This window comes from Thunnus albacares, chromosome 15 (assembly GCF_914725855.1).
Source record: "Thunnus albacares chromosome 15, fThuAlb1.1, whole genome shotgun sequence".
Classification (NCBI taxonomy): domain Eukaryota; kingdom Metazoa; phylum Chordata; class Actinopteri; order Scombriformes; family Scombridae; genus Thunnus; species Thunnus albacares.
In genome coordinates this window covers 24,033,138-24,049,472 of record NC_058120.1, presented here as the reverse complement: position 1 = coordinate 24,049,472, position 16,335 = coordinate 24,033,138, and the positions used below count along the sequence as shown (strand labels likewise).

The 16,335-nt window shown below is 38.3% G+C and overlaps 1 protein-coding gene across 4 annotated transcripts; it reads right to left on the bottom strand.

The window, feature by feature from the left end:
* Positions 1 to 950: 950 nt before the first annotated feature.
* ganc (glucosidase, alpha; neutral C) lies at positions 951 to 14,383 on the bottom strand. 4 transcript variants are annotated; one of them, XM_044374692.1, is made up of 25 exons: positions 14,174 to 14,381; positions 13,969 to 14,031; positions 13,052 to 13,154; positions 12,412 to 12,539; positions 11,589 to 11,765; positions 11,477 to 11,498; positions 11,299 to 11,368; positions 10,762 to 10,858; positions 10,468 to 10,651; positions 9,980 to 10,124; positions 8,632 to 8,867; positions 8,397 to 8,523; positions 7,971 to 8,050; positions 6,443 to 6,586; positions 5,982 to 6,078; positions 5,792 to 5,893; positions 5,371 to 5,545; positions 4,565 to 4,633; positions 4,277 to 4,341; positions 4,101 to 4,177; positions 3,932 to 4,006; positions 3,500 to 3,613; positions 2,233 to 2,345; positions 1,942 to 2,045; positions 951 to 1,511 (listed from the first exon to the last, which is right to left on the bottom strand). In XM_044374692.1, the coding sequence occupies exons 1-25, from the start codon at positions 14,200 to 14,202 to the stop codon at positions 1,396 to 1,398; spliced, it is 2,712 nt and encodes a 903-aa protein (XP_044230627.1). In that variant the 5' UTR covers positions 14,203 to 14,381; the 3' UTR covers positions 951 to 1,395. The 4 variants fall into 4 exon arrangements, with proteins under 4 accessions (XP_044230627.1, XP_044230628.1, XP_044230629.1 ...); XM_044374693.1 differs by having other exon boundaries at positions 13,991 to 14,031; XM_044374694.1 differs by lacking the exons at positions 951 to 1,511; positions 1,942 to 2,045 and having other exon boundaries at positions 2,252 to 2,345; positions 4,106 to 4,177; positions 14,174 to 14,383.
* Positions 14,384 to 16,335: the final 1,952 nt, after the last annotated feature.

Below are 16,335 nucleotides of genomic sequence, written 5' to 3'. Positions count from 1 at the left end.
TGTGGTGCTCCAGTGCCATCATTGTTGGGTGACACAAAGGCCAGCGGGCTGCGCCAGAGGGCATGTAAAGAGTGGTCGGTAGATGCCCTGCCTCAGCAGAAGGCATTCAACCCCTTTAAACCTATTCTCAATGGAGCTCAATATTGAGCAGTCTCAGCATAACTAGAGCAGGCTAACGCTATGTAGAGGAGTATCATCCATTTTTAGCACCAATCAGAAAAGTACAACTTCGATCCAGTGTTTTGGGTATTATTAAACAGCACAGACGATCACCAATACACTGCCAATGTACGGTATATGTTTGCAGTGGATCATCTTGTCTTAAAGAGCCGTTAACACTAAAAGAATCTTTGGTCGGATATGCTGCTTCGGAGGTGTTTTTTACTTTCAGATGAGAAAAATACTCTGGCGGAAAAACACTGAAAAAGATAAAATTAGAAAAAGATAAACGTAAAGAAACGCTGAATATTTGCACAGCATTATTAGCCTTCGAGAGCAGTTATCAGTCTTACCACTATCTAGTCTAATAAGTTATCAAACAAGGATGCTTCTCTGTTTAGCAGCAGACAGATATAAAACAAAAAGCGCCAGGTGGACACTGACATCAAATTCTCGCTTTGAGAATAACTTTCTAATGCACTTCTTGGTTGTCCTTTACATAGCAGCTCCCTAACAAATCATTTTTGGGAAACGACATGTTACAACGTCAGGGTGTTTTGGCTCTGAACCTTATACCCTCTGCCATTTCCTTGTAATGTTTCATAAAAGAATTGAGCTTATTCTAGCATTTCCTATTGTACTACTTATGTAAACAAACATCTGGAAACACAGGAAGAGGTCAGGTCACAGACCACAGCAGCACAACACCGCTGAGCAAACTGCATGCTAGTTAGTAGCTTAGTACCATGACAACATGTGAAGTATAAAAGAGGGACAAATGGTCTTACAGGTAACATCACTGTGCCATTTATTCTTAACTTCAAAAGCACACATAAAAAGCAAACATAATTTTTCATTGCTAATTATTATTAGCACATTTATTATTATTAGCATGTATGATCATTAAAGAAGAAATGATTGCATCTTTTGTTCTCTTCATGTTTGTCACTATGGACCCAGATTACGTCAGATAACATAAAACCTTGATTTAAAAACACTTAACAGAAGTCGATGAAGGGATTGGTCAACCTGTTATTCGTGGATTTTTCCTAAAAAGTCAAAATAAACTTGAAGTTCATACAGATAAAATAATTAAACCAGACTTTATCGTCAACAGCATAAAACAAGCCTTCATTTCAATCAAGTAATGTATTTTTCAGATGATTCTGATGATGTTTACGTGACTATGTCCTCACATGAATAAGAGATCCACAGAAGGTAAACTGACTGACAGATTCACATTTGACCTATCTTTATCTCCCAGTCCTTCGCCACTTTGAGGTTCAGGTTGCTCACAGTCAGCCTGCAGCAGGTCTCCATGTATTGAAATGCAGCGGAGGTGTCTTTAGTACCTGGACACAAAAAGGAAAGTCATTGCCTTTGAAGACATTTTCTCTGTTTCAAGGTTTCTTTTCCTACAGTTTTTTTTCTCACAGTAACTTTTCTCTTTTAATTGTGCTTCATTTGATGGGTTAGGGTGCAACAGTACAAAATATTAACTCAAGAAAGAAGCTCAAAAAGTCTGCACATTTTGGCCACATACTATCAAAAAAGACCATGATAAGATACTGTTTTAGGGTGGATTATTCCTTTAAAACTTTTCTTTAGTTGGACGCTACCAGTGTTCTGTGCTGCCTTGTTTAATGTCTTTTATGTGTTTGATTTTGTTGCTTGTTGCTGTGATGGATGCAAATGTGTCTTTGCTTCTGAAGTAAAGCATTCTGGTGCATATGAGATGTTACGATCCTTGTGAATGTCCAAATGTGAATGTGAGTTACTTACCGGATACATGCACGACCACTGTGGACGGTTTGCTCTTCACCCCCAGGACGGTGACCGACTGTATGACGCTGTCACAGTCAAATGTTCCTTCTTCACTGGCAGGACTGATAGAAGCAGCATCAGCAGACATTAAACCATAATGTGTGAGGTGTTTGCCTCTCAAAAATTTTAACTATTTAATGTTCAATAGTGCTCTTAACTTTCATGTCAACCTCTTTTGTAAACAAACAAAGAAAAAAATCAGCGGTCTAAAACTGTATCCCCTCTTTGGGAGGTGTGAGTTCGACTCACCGGCAGATCAGACAGCCTGACTGCATGTTGAAGCGACGCAGGCAGAAGGCCTTTCTGTCACGGTAGCTGAAGGAGTGTCCGTCGTCCAAGTACAACTCTCCATCAGCAACACCCTGCAGAAAAAAAGGAACCACAGACAGAATATTGCTCATTAAAAGATACAAGTCACAACACAAAAATGTATTAATATGAAATGTGACATGATACAAACTTACTTCCTTAGTCTTAAAGACATAATTCTGTATTTAATAGTATTAAGTATTAAACTGCATCAGTTAAACTGCTGAAACACAGCTTCACCTCTGTCATAGCAATAAATATTTGTTTGTGACATTGCCTGCAAATCTTTTAGCATGAACTGCAACAAACTTAAAAATATTGTGGACGTTACAGAGTCTCAAAAGCACCATATTGTATGAAATACTGTAACAAACAGAATCTTCTAAACATCTACTATTATAGCAGGTTTTTTTAGAGCAACTCTGTTTGTTTAGTGGACAGTACAAACTAACTTGGCACCACCTGAAAAGCACTACATTGTATTGACAAAGGTATCTATAATATCCCTTACATAATGGGGGCGGACAACATAATGGAACGACTGTTGTATTGGGTTGCGTTAGACTGTACGTGTGTTCATATTTTTCTGGTACATCACTGTGTATCAGTGTGCAAAACAAACGCACATCTTTCTTATCCAGGAGCTGAGTCCCAAAAAAATTGGGTGATTTCTGCTTCCTATGGACACACAACACTGTAGAAAGTTACCTTTTAAAAAATAGTTTTCTTTATTACATTTAGAAAAAGTACAATATTTCGAACCCAAATTGTCTCAGTACCTCTGTGCCTGAGGAGGAGGATTTGGGCTCAAAATGTTATACCTCTTCTTAGGGCTGCCCCTTAAACGTCAATGATTCAATGCATCAGTCGAGAAGCGTTTTGTTAGTTGAATCGCTGCCTTTTTTTTTTTTTAGCTGCATCATTGTATACAGAGTAACACAGCATGACAGCATGAAATACCAAAGTTGCAAAGTTCCCCCTGCATCAGTCTGAAGTGCCGACTCTCTGACTCTGAGTCGACTGAGAATATCCTGAGTCGGGGACAGCCCTACCTTTTCTAAATGTAATTAAGAGAAATGCATTTCTTAAAAGGGAGCATTCTACAGTGTTGCGAGTCTTTGGGAGGAAGACTTCTCTATCCATCCACATATTTCTTCAAGTAAGGCCATTTCATGCTCAGAACTAAAGCTGGTTTGAAAAGGTTTACCTGAGAGTTTAGAGCGACAGTGACGGAGAGGGGGAGCTGCTGGAGTTCGGCTGTACAGGAGCCACTTCCTACTGACCTGCAGACAACCGTGCCGCCTCGCTGGAACACAGGAACCTGTGGAGGAGAAACACCAGAGGGTCTGAGCTAAATTCATTTGGCAGAAGTCAACTACCACTGAGAGAAAAGAGATAACCGTTTAAAATCTGTCATGATGAATGAATGATCTACACTAGATCCAACACTAGGATAAATGTAATCAATCTTAAATATTGAATGTAAATCTGCCTTTTAAGCTAATGCAATACCTTACATTTCGGCTTAAACTAAAGGATGAAAAAGTCGACAGTATACAGAATATTCACATTAAGGTCTTAGCAGTGGTACATCGCCATGCTGCAGTCAACAGATGTTACAGTCCCACCACCTACTTACTGTGTCCAGGGTGACTGGAAGACTCAGAGTTCTGCCTCCTTTGTACGCCTTCCCAGAGTGGACGTCGTACCAAATCTAAAACAGAAACAAGCCTTAATATGACATACATGCTGAGGTGTATCCTAAATACATTAGATTATATAAATGTTTTACCTGGTGGTTAATTTACCTCACCAGTTCCAGGAAGTAAGACTTTGACTTCTTGAACACCTGATTCAGTCACAGGACAGGCCAGCAATGCTCCTCCTGCGTTAAATCGCAGACAGTTAAACCCAGAAAAAGTCACAGGGAAATAATTGTAGCGTATGAAGTGTAAAAATGCAAAAATTAAAGGGTATCCATTACCAATCATATACTGGTTGTCAACAGTGAAGGTGCTCTGTTCTCGCGGGAACTCCACCCACAGAGGTCTGTACAGTTTAAAATAACATGAGTGTTTCTATACATTTTCTTTACTATCAATCTATACATTTATCCACCTTTCTACAAATCAATCTATCTTTTAATTAGCAATTTAGAGTGAAATTCATTATTGCCAACATTACATCATTAAATCAAGGGACAGATTGACCTCTAGTGCCTGAAAAAACTCAAATGTACTTCCACTGAACAGCAGATGGCAGCAGCACTAACCTGAGCGGAGGCAGGCCAGAGGTGTGAGCCTGGTGAAACAGAGAGTACCAGTAAGGCAGCAAGCAGTACCTGAGGACAGAGATGGCAAAACTGCTCACTTGACCCTATTTTATTTTGTAATGTGAAAGAATGAGACAAGTCACCTTTGATAAGTTTTTATCTGATTTCAAGTTTGTGTTCAAGCAGAGTGTGAGTTGCAAAATGTAGTTAAAGTATTGCAGTAAAAGTAGTGGTTTGGTCCCTCTGACTGATATATTATTATATATGATATCATTAGATTATTAATACTGAAGCATCAGTGTTAGAGCAGCATGTTACTGTTGTAGCTGCTGGAGGTGGAGCTAGTTTCAACTACTTTATATACAGTTAGATAGTTTAGTCCAGTGGTTCCCAACATAGGGGTCAGGCCCCTCCAGAGGGTCACCAGACATAGACATCTGAAATGTGACCCTGACCACACACTGCTTTTTGTAAGACGTCAAAAGCCAAAAAGATTGGAAACCACTGGTTTCATCTTAAACAATGTGTTGTATTTAAAAAGCTTGTTATATTATCCATTGTGTCAAATCTTCATCTGAAAAGTAACTAAAGCTGTTAAATAAATGTAGTGGAGTGGAAGTATAAAGTAGCAACACATGGAAATGCTCAAGTTAAGTACAAGTACCTCAAAATTGTACTTAAGTACAGTACTTGAGTAAATGTAAATAGTTAATTTCCACCACTGCAAACACACAATGCACATATAAAATGTATCATCTAAAAAAAGACAACAGCTCCCGTCATCCCTGCGCTCTCTCTGGCTGTACCTCTGCTGGATCACAGTGCGGATGGCAGCAGTGACCTCTTCCCCAAACAACCAAGGCTCCCGACGCTTTGTTACATTCGCAGAGTGTCCTCGGAAAAATGGCTGCAGGGCAGCTGCCTGGTACCAGCGCACCAGCAACTCCGGCTCTGGATCCTGGACAAACCCACCAACATCCGCTGAAACACAGATGATAAAGCTTATTGCACAAGAGGCTGCAACCTCAATCAGTGCTGAGGAAATATTCCCGTACTTAAATTAAGGCAAACTACTAAACGCTTCGACTAGTTTTAAGGTAGAAACTATTACAGTATTTACTTTAATATCTCTGTATCAAAAACACATAACAAAATATTTATTCATTGAGCTAAATTATTTAGTATTTAGCATTTCTTTTTTTCCACTATTTTCAGTATTGTGCTCACCTCCACAAAATACTATTCCTGCCACACTTAGAGACAAAAGCATAGGAATCGAGATCTTCAGATACTCCCAGCTAGCAACGTTGTCACCTGTCCATATTGCTCCTGCGTCCCAAACAAAAACAACAAACAGTGGAGTTGAGGATACAACCATAAATACATGATGCATGGGATTATTTCATTAAAAACATACCTAGTCTCTGTGAGCCAGCAAAGAAGGAACGTGACAGAACAAAAGGCCTCTCGGAGCCACCTGAGCGAGTTATGAGACCGTCCACTGTGGCCATGTGCTGAGAGAAAACAATACTAACCATAAAACTTGCTTCATACAGCTTACTCATAATTGTGATTTAATTAAGTTGTTAACTTCTAGGTGAGGATGTGTGTGTGTTATACCCAACAAAATCTATAAAACCTGCCTCACCAAATGAAGAACATCTCTATTCTGACTTTCATTGAGTTTTAGTGTCCCATGAATATCTAAATTATGTTCTTTTTTCACCTGGACAAAATTGGAAATCTGGGAAAACAACTATTTTTCTGCACTGTTAAAATTACATGGAATCATGATACAAATATTGCATGTCACTAGCTTTCATTAAAAACTATTGGTGTTCAACTTTTAACAAAATTAAGTTAAATGAACCTGCTCACCTGGTAAAAGCCATACAAGTTGTGTAATTCTCGGTGTTCCCAGCCCCCATAATGCACTGTATCCTTTGACATTGTCTGCTCTGGTCCGTTGAACACAGACGGTTCATTCATATCGTTCCACACAAATAATGACGACGTTGATCCCTGCATCAAACATAAACATATCAACAACAAGCTTATGTCTGTAAAACCACCCAGTTAGTGAGAATATGATACATATAACTAGAAACACCACCTTATGGTTGTATTATGCCTCCGCCAACCAGTCAAGTTGCAGATTACATCCATGTCTGTCCAGACTCATAATATTTGTAGTGAAGACTTTGAAGGAATTTTATACTGTAAGTGTACTTTTTAGTGAAATAGAAGTTATCACTATATTGACATGTATGATTCCAGTGAATAATTTCCAGTAAGAAACATGCTGTCTTCACTTGGAGACTATTTTTACAGTGGAGTACAGAGGACTGATATAGAGCTTCGTCACGTGGTGCAACTATAATCACTTGAAGCTTAATATCAGCAAAGCCAATGAGTTTGTGGTGGACTACCAGAGGAACTGGAGGCCCCCTGTCCTGGTTGTCATCCAGGGAGAAGAAGTGAAGAGGGTGGACTCATAAAAGTACCTTAGGAAAGCAAAATCCAAAGAAGCTACAAATTTTAAAAAGTGGATGCTTCACACACATCTTCAACCCGGCAGCACAGAAGATCTAAACAATCACTGTAGTTTCAGGGTGGGAACCCGAGATTAGTGTCACCAATTCAGTATCTGACCAAATGTGAAATATGGTCACAATCTCTCCTTCTGTTCCTGAGTTATGGTGTTGAATAATGGCCAGTAAAGTGTTTTTGCAGAACATTATGATGTGACAGTGAGGTTCACCTTTGACCTTTTGGATATAAAATGTCATCACTTCATCATTTTATCCTATTTGTGTGAAATTTGTCATAATTAGTGTATTAATTCTTGAGTTATGGCCAAAAACGTGTTTTGTGAGGTCACAGTGACCTTTGACCACCAAAATCTAATCAATTCATCCTTAAGTCCAAGTGGACATTTGTGCCAGATGTAATGAAATTCTCTCCAGGCGTTCCTGAGATATCGCGTTCATAGGAATGGAACAGATGTGAGGTCACAGTGACCTTTGACCACCAAAATCTAAACCATTCATCCCTGAGTCCAAGTGGACCTTTGTGCCAAATTTGAAGAAATTCCCTCAAGGTGTTACTCAGATATTGTGTTCACGAGAATTGGACAGATGGATGATCCAACTATCACCATCGCGGAAGCATAAAAACATAAACAACATGCTATCTTAGAATATTTAGTCAATCTGTACAGTGCTGGAGTGTTAAAGCATTTGTTGAAGGTGCTCTTTCACAGCCACTACAAAAGAACAAAAACACAACTCCAGAGTGTTTCTGGCTTCATCAAGGATAAGCAAAGTACTTCTGTTTTGAACAATATGAAACATTATTGATCCTTGTGGGGGAATCAGGTTGTATATATACATATTTTTACACTTGCCTTGTACTTATCCAGAGCAAAGCATCTGGAGTACCATGCTCGAGTGGCTGGGCTACTGAAATCAAGATAAGACGACTCACCTACGAGAGAAGTTAATGTAAACTCCAGTTAGAAAAACAACAAGACTTTTTTTTTTTTCAAAAAGGTATTTGCATCTGTTTGTCTACACTGTATATGGAGGGATTCAACATGTAAAGTCATCTTGGAAAAATGTCATCTGATGTTCTCAGATAATAAAACCCTGTAAAACGTTTCTAACTTGAAAGTAAAAGACAAAAGACAACAATAATAACTGCTGTAATAATCTAGATTGAGGTTGAGTTTCATGTCAGAAGAGGCTTTTTCTGAGTAAATGTCACATTTTTTGAGGCTTAAGTGTAAATATTTCATTATGTAATGTTAATTATATGTTAATTAAGACATTACCCGGCCAGCAAGAGCCCTGATAGATCTTCCCCTCTCTGTCCTTGACAAAATGTCCTCCATCCCTCGCCTCACGGTACAAGGACCAATCAGGATCAACCTTGATGTGAGGATCACTTATAACAACCAACTGCAAGACATAAAAAATATGCACAATTCATTAGCTTTTATTTGTAACCGATGACAACGGAAACAGGCTGCAGGTCCTGTACTGTATATTTTGCACCCTGAAACTGACCTTCCTCTTTTTCTTGTCTAGGTGGCGCTGCAGGCCGGTCGGATCAGGAAAAAGAGCAGGATCCCAGGTGAAATAACGCTTCCCGTCCGTGTGCTCAATGTCCAGCCAGATGACATCATAAGGGATGTTATGGCGGTCAAATCCAGCATCCACAGCCTTCACATCAGCTTCATCATTGTAGTTCCAGCGGCACTGGTGGTACCCGAGGGCAAAGAGAGGGGGGAGGGCTTGATATCCTGACGGAGAGAGGAAAGAGGAGTCTAGTTTTTAGTCTCTCTGATGGATAATTCATGTGCATACTGTTAGCATCAAACGTGATGTTACATCTGGAGGGTAAAGTTAGTAAAATGAGGTAAAATTAACATGGATGGTGCGTTGTTAAAACTTGAGGCAAAGTGGATTTATAGGCTAAATATTTTATTCCCGAACGGCATGAATGAGGAATTTATTTTCACACCTCTGATATTTTTAACTTGTAGTTTGATGGTTGCAGCTCAGATGCTGGAGTTTCTGATTTGATTTAATTAACATATGTGTTCATATGTGTAAATGTATGTGCAATGCTATATATGTGTAACTGCAGGGATTTTGTTTGCTGTTCTACAGTAGGCTATAGTTGTTTCATTTTTGTTCTTTTAGGTTTTCACTGGTTTGGTTTGGTCTTTGTTTTGAGTGTCTCTAATTGACATGTTGTTACATACTCCCCACCTGCTGGATATGATGTGCATAACATGTGATGTTGCACTTATAATGTCTTGTGTTCTTTCTCGACTGTCCTTGATCTGGCTTGATTAGGGGAGTAGTTGTTGTTTTTTTATTAATATATTGGTTTGACTTTGCTGACCCTCCTGACTCTTTAATCATGTTGTCAGTGTCATCAGTACCACCTGCACTGGTCTCATCGAGTAGGTAGAAATACCTGAGGTGTGATACAGTTTCTCCACAGTGAAAAAGGCGTCTATACATCTGTCTTTGTGCTCAGCCATGCAATTTAATAAAAAGAGAGATTTCTGACACATCTTTTTGCCTTTTGAAAATTAGTTGGATAAAATTGGACTGAAATTATATTAGTTTTATATCATTCTCGCTTTTTCAGGTATATTCTTATAATTAAAGGATTGAAACTATAAATGGCAGTATAAGACAAAGTAAAAGAAAATTAATAAAAGGATAAAATAAATTCGTTGGTAAGGGACATAATGCCTTATCATATTTACTTAAACATTTAAAAAACTGTGTTTTTTGTTAAAAGAATGACAGTGCTTTAACTGTAGACCTACGCTGCAAATAAATCTGACATTGCAAGATGAAAACCTCCCACATAATCTCTGTCATGCTGGTTACACACCTGTTAGCTGAGCATACTGAGCGAAGATCTGCTGTGGACTGGGCCCAAGCAGAACCAGACAGTCAATCACACCACTTTCTGACAGCCAGTGGACGTCAGACTGAGGCTGCACCCGCCTCCTCTTTACTGGCGGGGTTTGATCATCCTGGAGGGGGTGGAGGGTTAATATGTGGTTATAAATGTAGATTATTGCATCTTCTATATTCACCCTGGGAATAGTTAGCGATAACAGAACATAATTAATGACCTTATTCATCCTCTGTTAGTGATCTGTGACTTGCAACACTCATTTACTTCTTCCATTTTAAATCACAAGGCAGTTATTAGGGAGCTTTGTTCAAATTCCCGATCCAAATCATCTTCCTCCAGAGAACTGAACCAACTAATCTCTCACCATAATCCAAATCATCTAACTTTCGGGACAAAACAAACTAGCTCCTGGAAGAATGAAAGCATGGAACAAATGAGAACAGTAATGGAAAGATTACCTGATGGTCACTGGGGCTGTAATGTATGTTCACAAAAGTTTCAGATGCATTCAGCCAAAATACTCCCAGAGTCTTGTCGGGCTTGTGAGCCACCAACAGCGGCACAGACCCGTACAGGCCGAGGCGGCTGTGCAACTCATAGGCGAAGACATCCAAGTTGTACAGACGATAAGGTTCACCGCCTCTGAGAAAAATGACATTAATTCAATTAATGGCCAGTGAGATGTATGTGCAAACTACATGGTTACAAATGATGATGTCTTTGCATTTTATTTGAATAGACTGTATGTGTACCTGGTGTCTCTAAGCTGCAGGCTGTCAGCGTGCTCTGGTAGACCGTACACATGATTGAAACCATGGAGACAGAGGTCTACCCCAACACTACTGGGACCTGCAGATGCACAAGACATATTTTTATTCATTTTAGTTCATATGTTAATTTTATTTCTTTTAGACTGAACATATCTCCATTTTCCTTATAATTAGGACCAAATTCTGGGAATCTTCTTAGGAAATTATTGTTATTTTGAAAATTGGGACCTGTAAAGTGTTATCTAACTGTATTATTGTTACAAGGTTGTGTTATTTGTGTGTGTGGACCAAGACAAGTTGTCTGGTTACAGTATTAATCACAGTTTGTTTCTTTCAAGTGCACTCAGTGCTGAGAGCAACATAAGCGATATTCCATTTAGGGTCAATTATACAGGGATGGGGGAAAAAGTTCTCAGGGGTGGATAAGTCATAATCTCTGGGAATAAAACCAGATTAAATTGTCCTTTAATGTAATTACTGACAGGTTGACCTTTTAAATAATTAATTGCTGACACAAACCATTAGCTTTGATATCCACAAACTGCTTGAAAGTCTCTTTCCATAATAAACTTGTGTGGTCCTCTGGAAGCTGTCAGCGGAACAAAGCGAAAAAGAACAAAGGCATTTATAGCAGGGATTAAGGTCCAAGTAGGAGTAATATTACAATGCAATTCGGACAGTATTGGTGTTCTCTTACCGCACTGCTTTGAGTTGTGGCTCTGAGGAAAAAGACACAAAGAAAGGCAATTTATTTTTCATGTGTTTATCTGTTTGTTTTGCAGTACATTACCTCTACTTGAGATCCTCACCTGGGTGGATCCTGAAGAGTCTCAAACCACAGCTTTCCTTTAGAGTTGAATGTAACCATCACTTCGTCTTCGCATAAGATCTCCACCCGGAAGGGGAAACGCCACACACGAACCTGGTGATGTCCTGCAGACCAAGAGAGGGTGACAGAGTCCTTAGTCTGTCTCTCCACTCTCAACCTGCCAGAACATGAACGCAAAGGTCAACCGATATCCAAAAAACCTGCAGGAACCACACAAATTAAGAAGTTGAAAAACAATTTCACTACTATGTAAGAGTCTCTCAATCTATGCACACTTGGGGTTGAAAACTCTACCTATAATACCAGAGTATAAAACTAGAGTTAACACGTACTGTATGTCATGATTTCAAATAGGCCGGCAAACACTGACAGCCTATATTTGTTCACTTGTTTTCACCTGCAAATAATTAATGAAACAGGTGCCTTTCATTGACGAAAATATTAAATTATAATATGTACACCTCAATCTCAAAAAGGATTCCTGGAAAGAAATGAAAACTCATCATCAAACTATCAAATTTGAACCTAAAAGCTATTTTAAGATGTTGACCTTTTGTCTTATAAATAACAACAATGGACAAGAAGAACCGCCTCTCCTGGAGAAGCTCCTCACCAGCCTAAACTGATTTCAGTCCTTTCCTCCATGCTAACAAACATTAACAGGGATCGTGTGCAGCACAACACAGGCACAAAGCTTTTAGTGTATCAGTGAAAGGCCCACTACAGTCAGGAGTGGGTTTTTAAGTACATTACTCGTGTAACTCGATATCATAATGGAGGGATGATGCTGAATGAGCTCTTACTGTTCACATTTTGGTTCCTCGGTCATCACATCTGGAACATGGTAGCGTGCTTTAATAGGCTGAAGTTCATCTACTAATATCCTTACATTCTCGTTTTTGCAAGGTGACACAGAAAGAAGCAGTCTGGTCTGTAATGAAAAGGTAATGTTAGAAGAAAAGATAGTTTTTCAGATCATCAAAACAAGTAAAATTGTATTTATCATCGAGATACTGGGGGCTTATTTTAGTTGCATTTTTATAATGGTCAGTGGGGCTGAATACATTTTACTCCCAGATCATTACATTTACCACTTGCTACATAGTTTACAAGCCTAGGTTATTATGCCCTTTAGTGGAAATCACTACTTTAGGATTTGTGTTTGGCTTACATGAAGGATTAAGTGAAGTTGACAGTTTGTAAAGACCTGTCTAATGTCAAGATTTATTTCCCTCTTTCTTTATAACTATGTGTTAAAAACAAATTCTTAACAAATATGTACAGCACATTATTTTTGCTGAAGTTATTCTGGCCCCACAGACTCATACAGTGGAAATATTCCAGTACCTTTTTGTAGGCCTCAAGGACCAGAAGACTTGTAGGCTTGTCAAATGCTAACACATCATCCTTTATTTTAATTTACAGTAATACTGGTGTTCAGACCTGTGTGACTGGTTCCAACAACTCAAAACGTGCCCCCTTCTCTGTGAGCACCATGGTGTCCAAAAGAGCTTGGTGCTGCAAGTTTGGACCCTGCATCTGCCGCCTCAAAAAGGAAAATGAGAATAAGAAGTGATACATCAATTGAATTACTATTCACCAAACCTATAGCTCAAATCCTGCTGAATATACACACACAAAGGTTATCTTCTGCAACATATACTTAATTGTGGTAACAGGTGTTTGTGTACTGGAGGATTTATGGCAGAAGCAGAGCTGTTGTATTGGATTGCACAGTGTTCCTAATAAAGTGCCTGGTGAGTGTACATTAAAGCACAAAACTCAACAATAAATATTAGGGGTGTAATGATTCTACAAATTCATGGTACGATTCATACCTGCTTTTTTTCGGTGGTGGTGGAGGTGGGGGGTGTTTGATAAGAAAAAATTCTGGGTTTTATTAAATGAACTACAACTTAGAATATCAAGAAGTCTAAATAACTCTATGAAGGTAGATTAACTGAAATTAAATTAACTTCGCATAAATCAGCTGGGTGAATAGAAAATAAATAAATTTTGCTGAAGACCAATCTACATATTAACTTTGGAAGCAAAATTACCGTATTTCCTCTAATACTGTCTGGGGCCATTATTTACCTCAACTGTAGAGGGCACCAGGCTCATATTAGAGAGAGGCATTTTTCTTAATTCGCTCTGTCTGATAAGTATATTTGCTCATATTTTAGCATGAAGCCTGCTTATTTTCTGATCTGCTTCCGTTGGCTCTGTTAATTTTTTGTTACTTCTTTACTGGTAATTACGGTAACCTGGCCGGTTTCGGTCTAGGTTTCAGAACCGTTACACGCCTAATAAACATACATACACTATATTATAACACTGATAGTAAATGCCAAACACACCTGTAGAAAGCAACATGCTCACTTTTCTTGAACTTTTCTCCCCCTTCATCATCAGGGACAACACTGTGGAACAAGCAGGGAGAAAACATGCTGAGGCCCAGATTTCCTCATGTGGTTTTCTATACAAGGACTAAATGTCAAAAAAGTCAAAGGTCAAGATTTGCAGCTGCAGCAGAGTGGTTGAAGAAAAGCAAACTGTTTATACCTAACGATGGGTTGGCTCACTTCCGCCATTTCGAGCAGACACAGACAGAAAATATTAGCCGCTCACTGTCGGTTGTTGTCTTCTGGTTTGAGCTTTACCGACATTATTTCACCGTGTAAACCTGCGAGCTCTGCGTCACTTTGACAGACGAGGAAACGTGACGGCGATCACACAGAGGAGCTGACAGCGTCAATTAAACCAACACACCACCAATGAGATATCCGGAATGGATTTTCAACACAAAGTCACAGCCAAAACACTGTGTTCATTAAAGGGACAGAAACTAACACTTCACAAACTTACAGATGGGCTCCAAACATTGCACGAGAGCTCCTAAGGGAAATTGGACACACGTATGTTCACAGTAAAGAAGCAAAGACCAAACAAGTAAAAAAAAAAATGAATCAAATCTTTATTACTACAGCTCTTAAATCCCAACTGAAGAAATCCAGCCACAAATCCACAAAACAAAAAGAGACTAATAGGAGCTACAGTACTCACAGCTGGACAAAATGAAAAGCAATAGTGGATGGTGGTGAGACAGCTCCAGGAACATCCAAGAAAACAAAAAATAACAATTCAATTTTTGAAATAAATACTGTAAAACATTGTTTTCTTGTATGAAAGCAGTACACTATAAAGATTAGAAGATACTGTACTATATGCTGTATATAGAATAGACTGGTTCAACCAAGGTCTTTTCTCAATCAATGCACCAACAGTAGATTGCACAATCTCAGGCTAAATCAGTCCACTACATTGTAAAAATGCTCAGTTTTCAAGTGCAATAATGTAATTAATTGCACAGTCTGAGTCATTTCATTTCCTTTAAAGTGCAACTGCGTGTTTTATCCTATAACACCAGAGGGTCAAAGTCTGCACAGTGGAACTCAAACATCTAAGTGAAGGAATGAGAAGAAAAAAATATTTAACGTGGATGGGGACTTAAATATAACTTAATGGTGTCTCAAAATCATACAGTCAAGTGCACGAAAGTGTATTTCAATATATTTGTAATTGCACTAATTATATATAATCAATAGGTTAGTATGTTCAGCATGCTTTAAACTTTTTTGGGGGTGGGGGGTATTGTTGAATATTAAATGAAAATTTAATTTAAGTATATGGTAACTTTTAAAATTACTTTTTTATAATGAAAAATACCTCTTCATTTCTAAATTAAAATGAACAGAAATTATATATTTCCATGGTAACAAACAGCTTAACAACAATGAATCATTAATGTAGCCTTGTTTAATGATTTTGTTTGTTTGTTTTGAATTGAATTGCAAAAATCCACAAATATGATACAGATGAACCCTCCACCCACCCAACTTGTTTTTTAGAAATTGATCTTTTTCAATAATGCAAGTGGAAATCCTTGACATACAATAGTTTTTTGTTTCCTAAATAATTGTATTTATGTGGGATACAGAGTATACTTACATACAGTCAGTTACTGTATTCTTTACATAGATTTTCTTCTATTTTTAAGCTTTGCCTGTGGGATTACCTCCCACACAATAAGAACAAAGAAAAGTGGACAGATCAGTAAATTAGAAAAAGGAAATTGTAATAGAATATTTCCTCTTGAATAAAAAAAATCATAAAAAAGCAAGGGCACAGGTCAAAGAAAGAAAGCACCATGGCAACAACCATCATCACCATTGTCATAATTGCTCCATTTAAAAGCAACAAAAAACAAAACAAAACAAAACACATTTTCTGCGGTCAATCACCAAATAACAGTCATGTCACTACTTAAACCCCTTGAAACATCGAACATAATGTGCTCTCGTCTACTCATTTCAAAAATACAACCACATAAGTACCATTTGAAGGCAGCATGTATCTCTCAACCCCCTTTCACCTGCAAAATAGCTAAATAAATAGCTTGACCTGTCCTTCAACAATCATGTTGAATGATTGTTGAATCCTGCCATCATTATGGGATCTTCCATGAGGGCTTGATGGCATGTCTATGTACACACACACACACACACACACACACACACACACACACACACACACACACACACACACACACACATCTATATATATATAATTTTATTTTGTATTTTTGTATTTTTACATAGAATTCAATGTAATTTAACATTCGAGACATTAAGTAATTGAACAATCCTGTTAAAAAAACTATAATA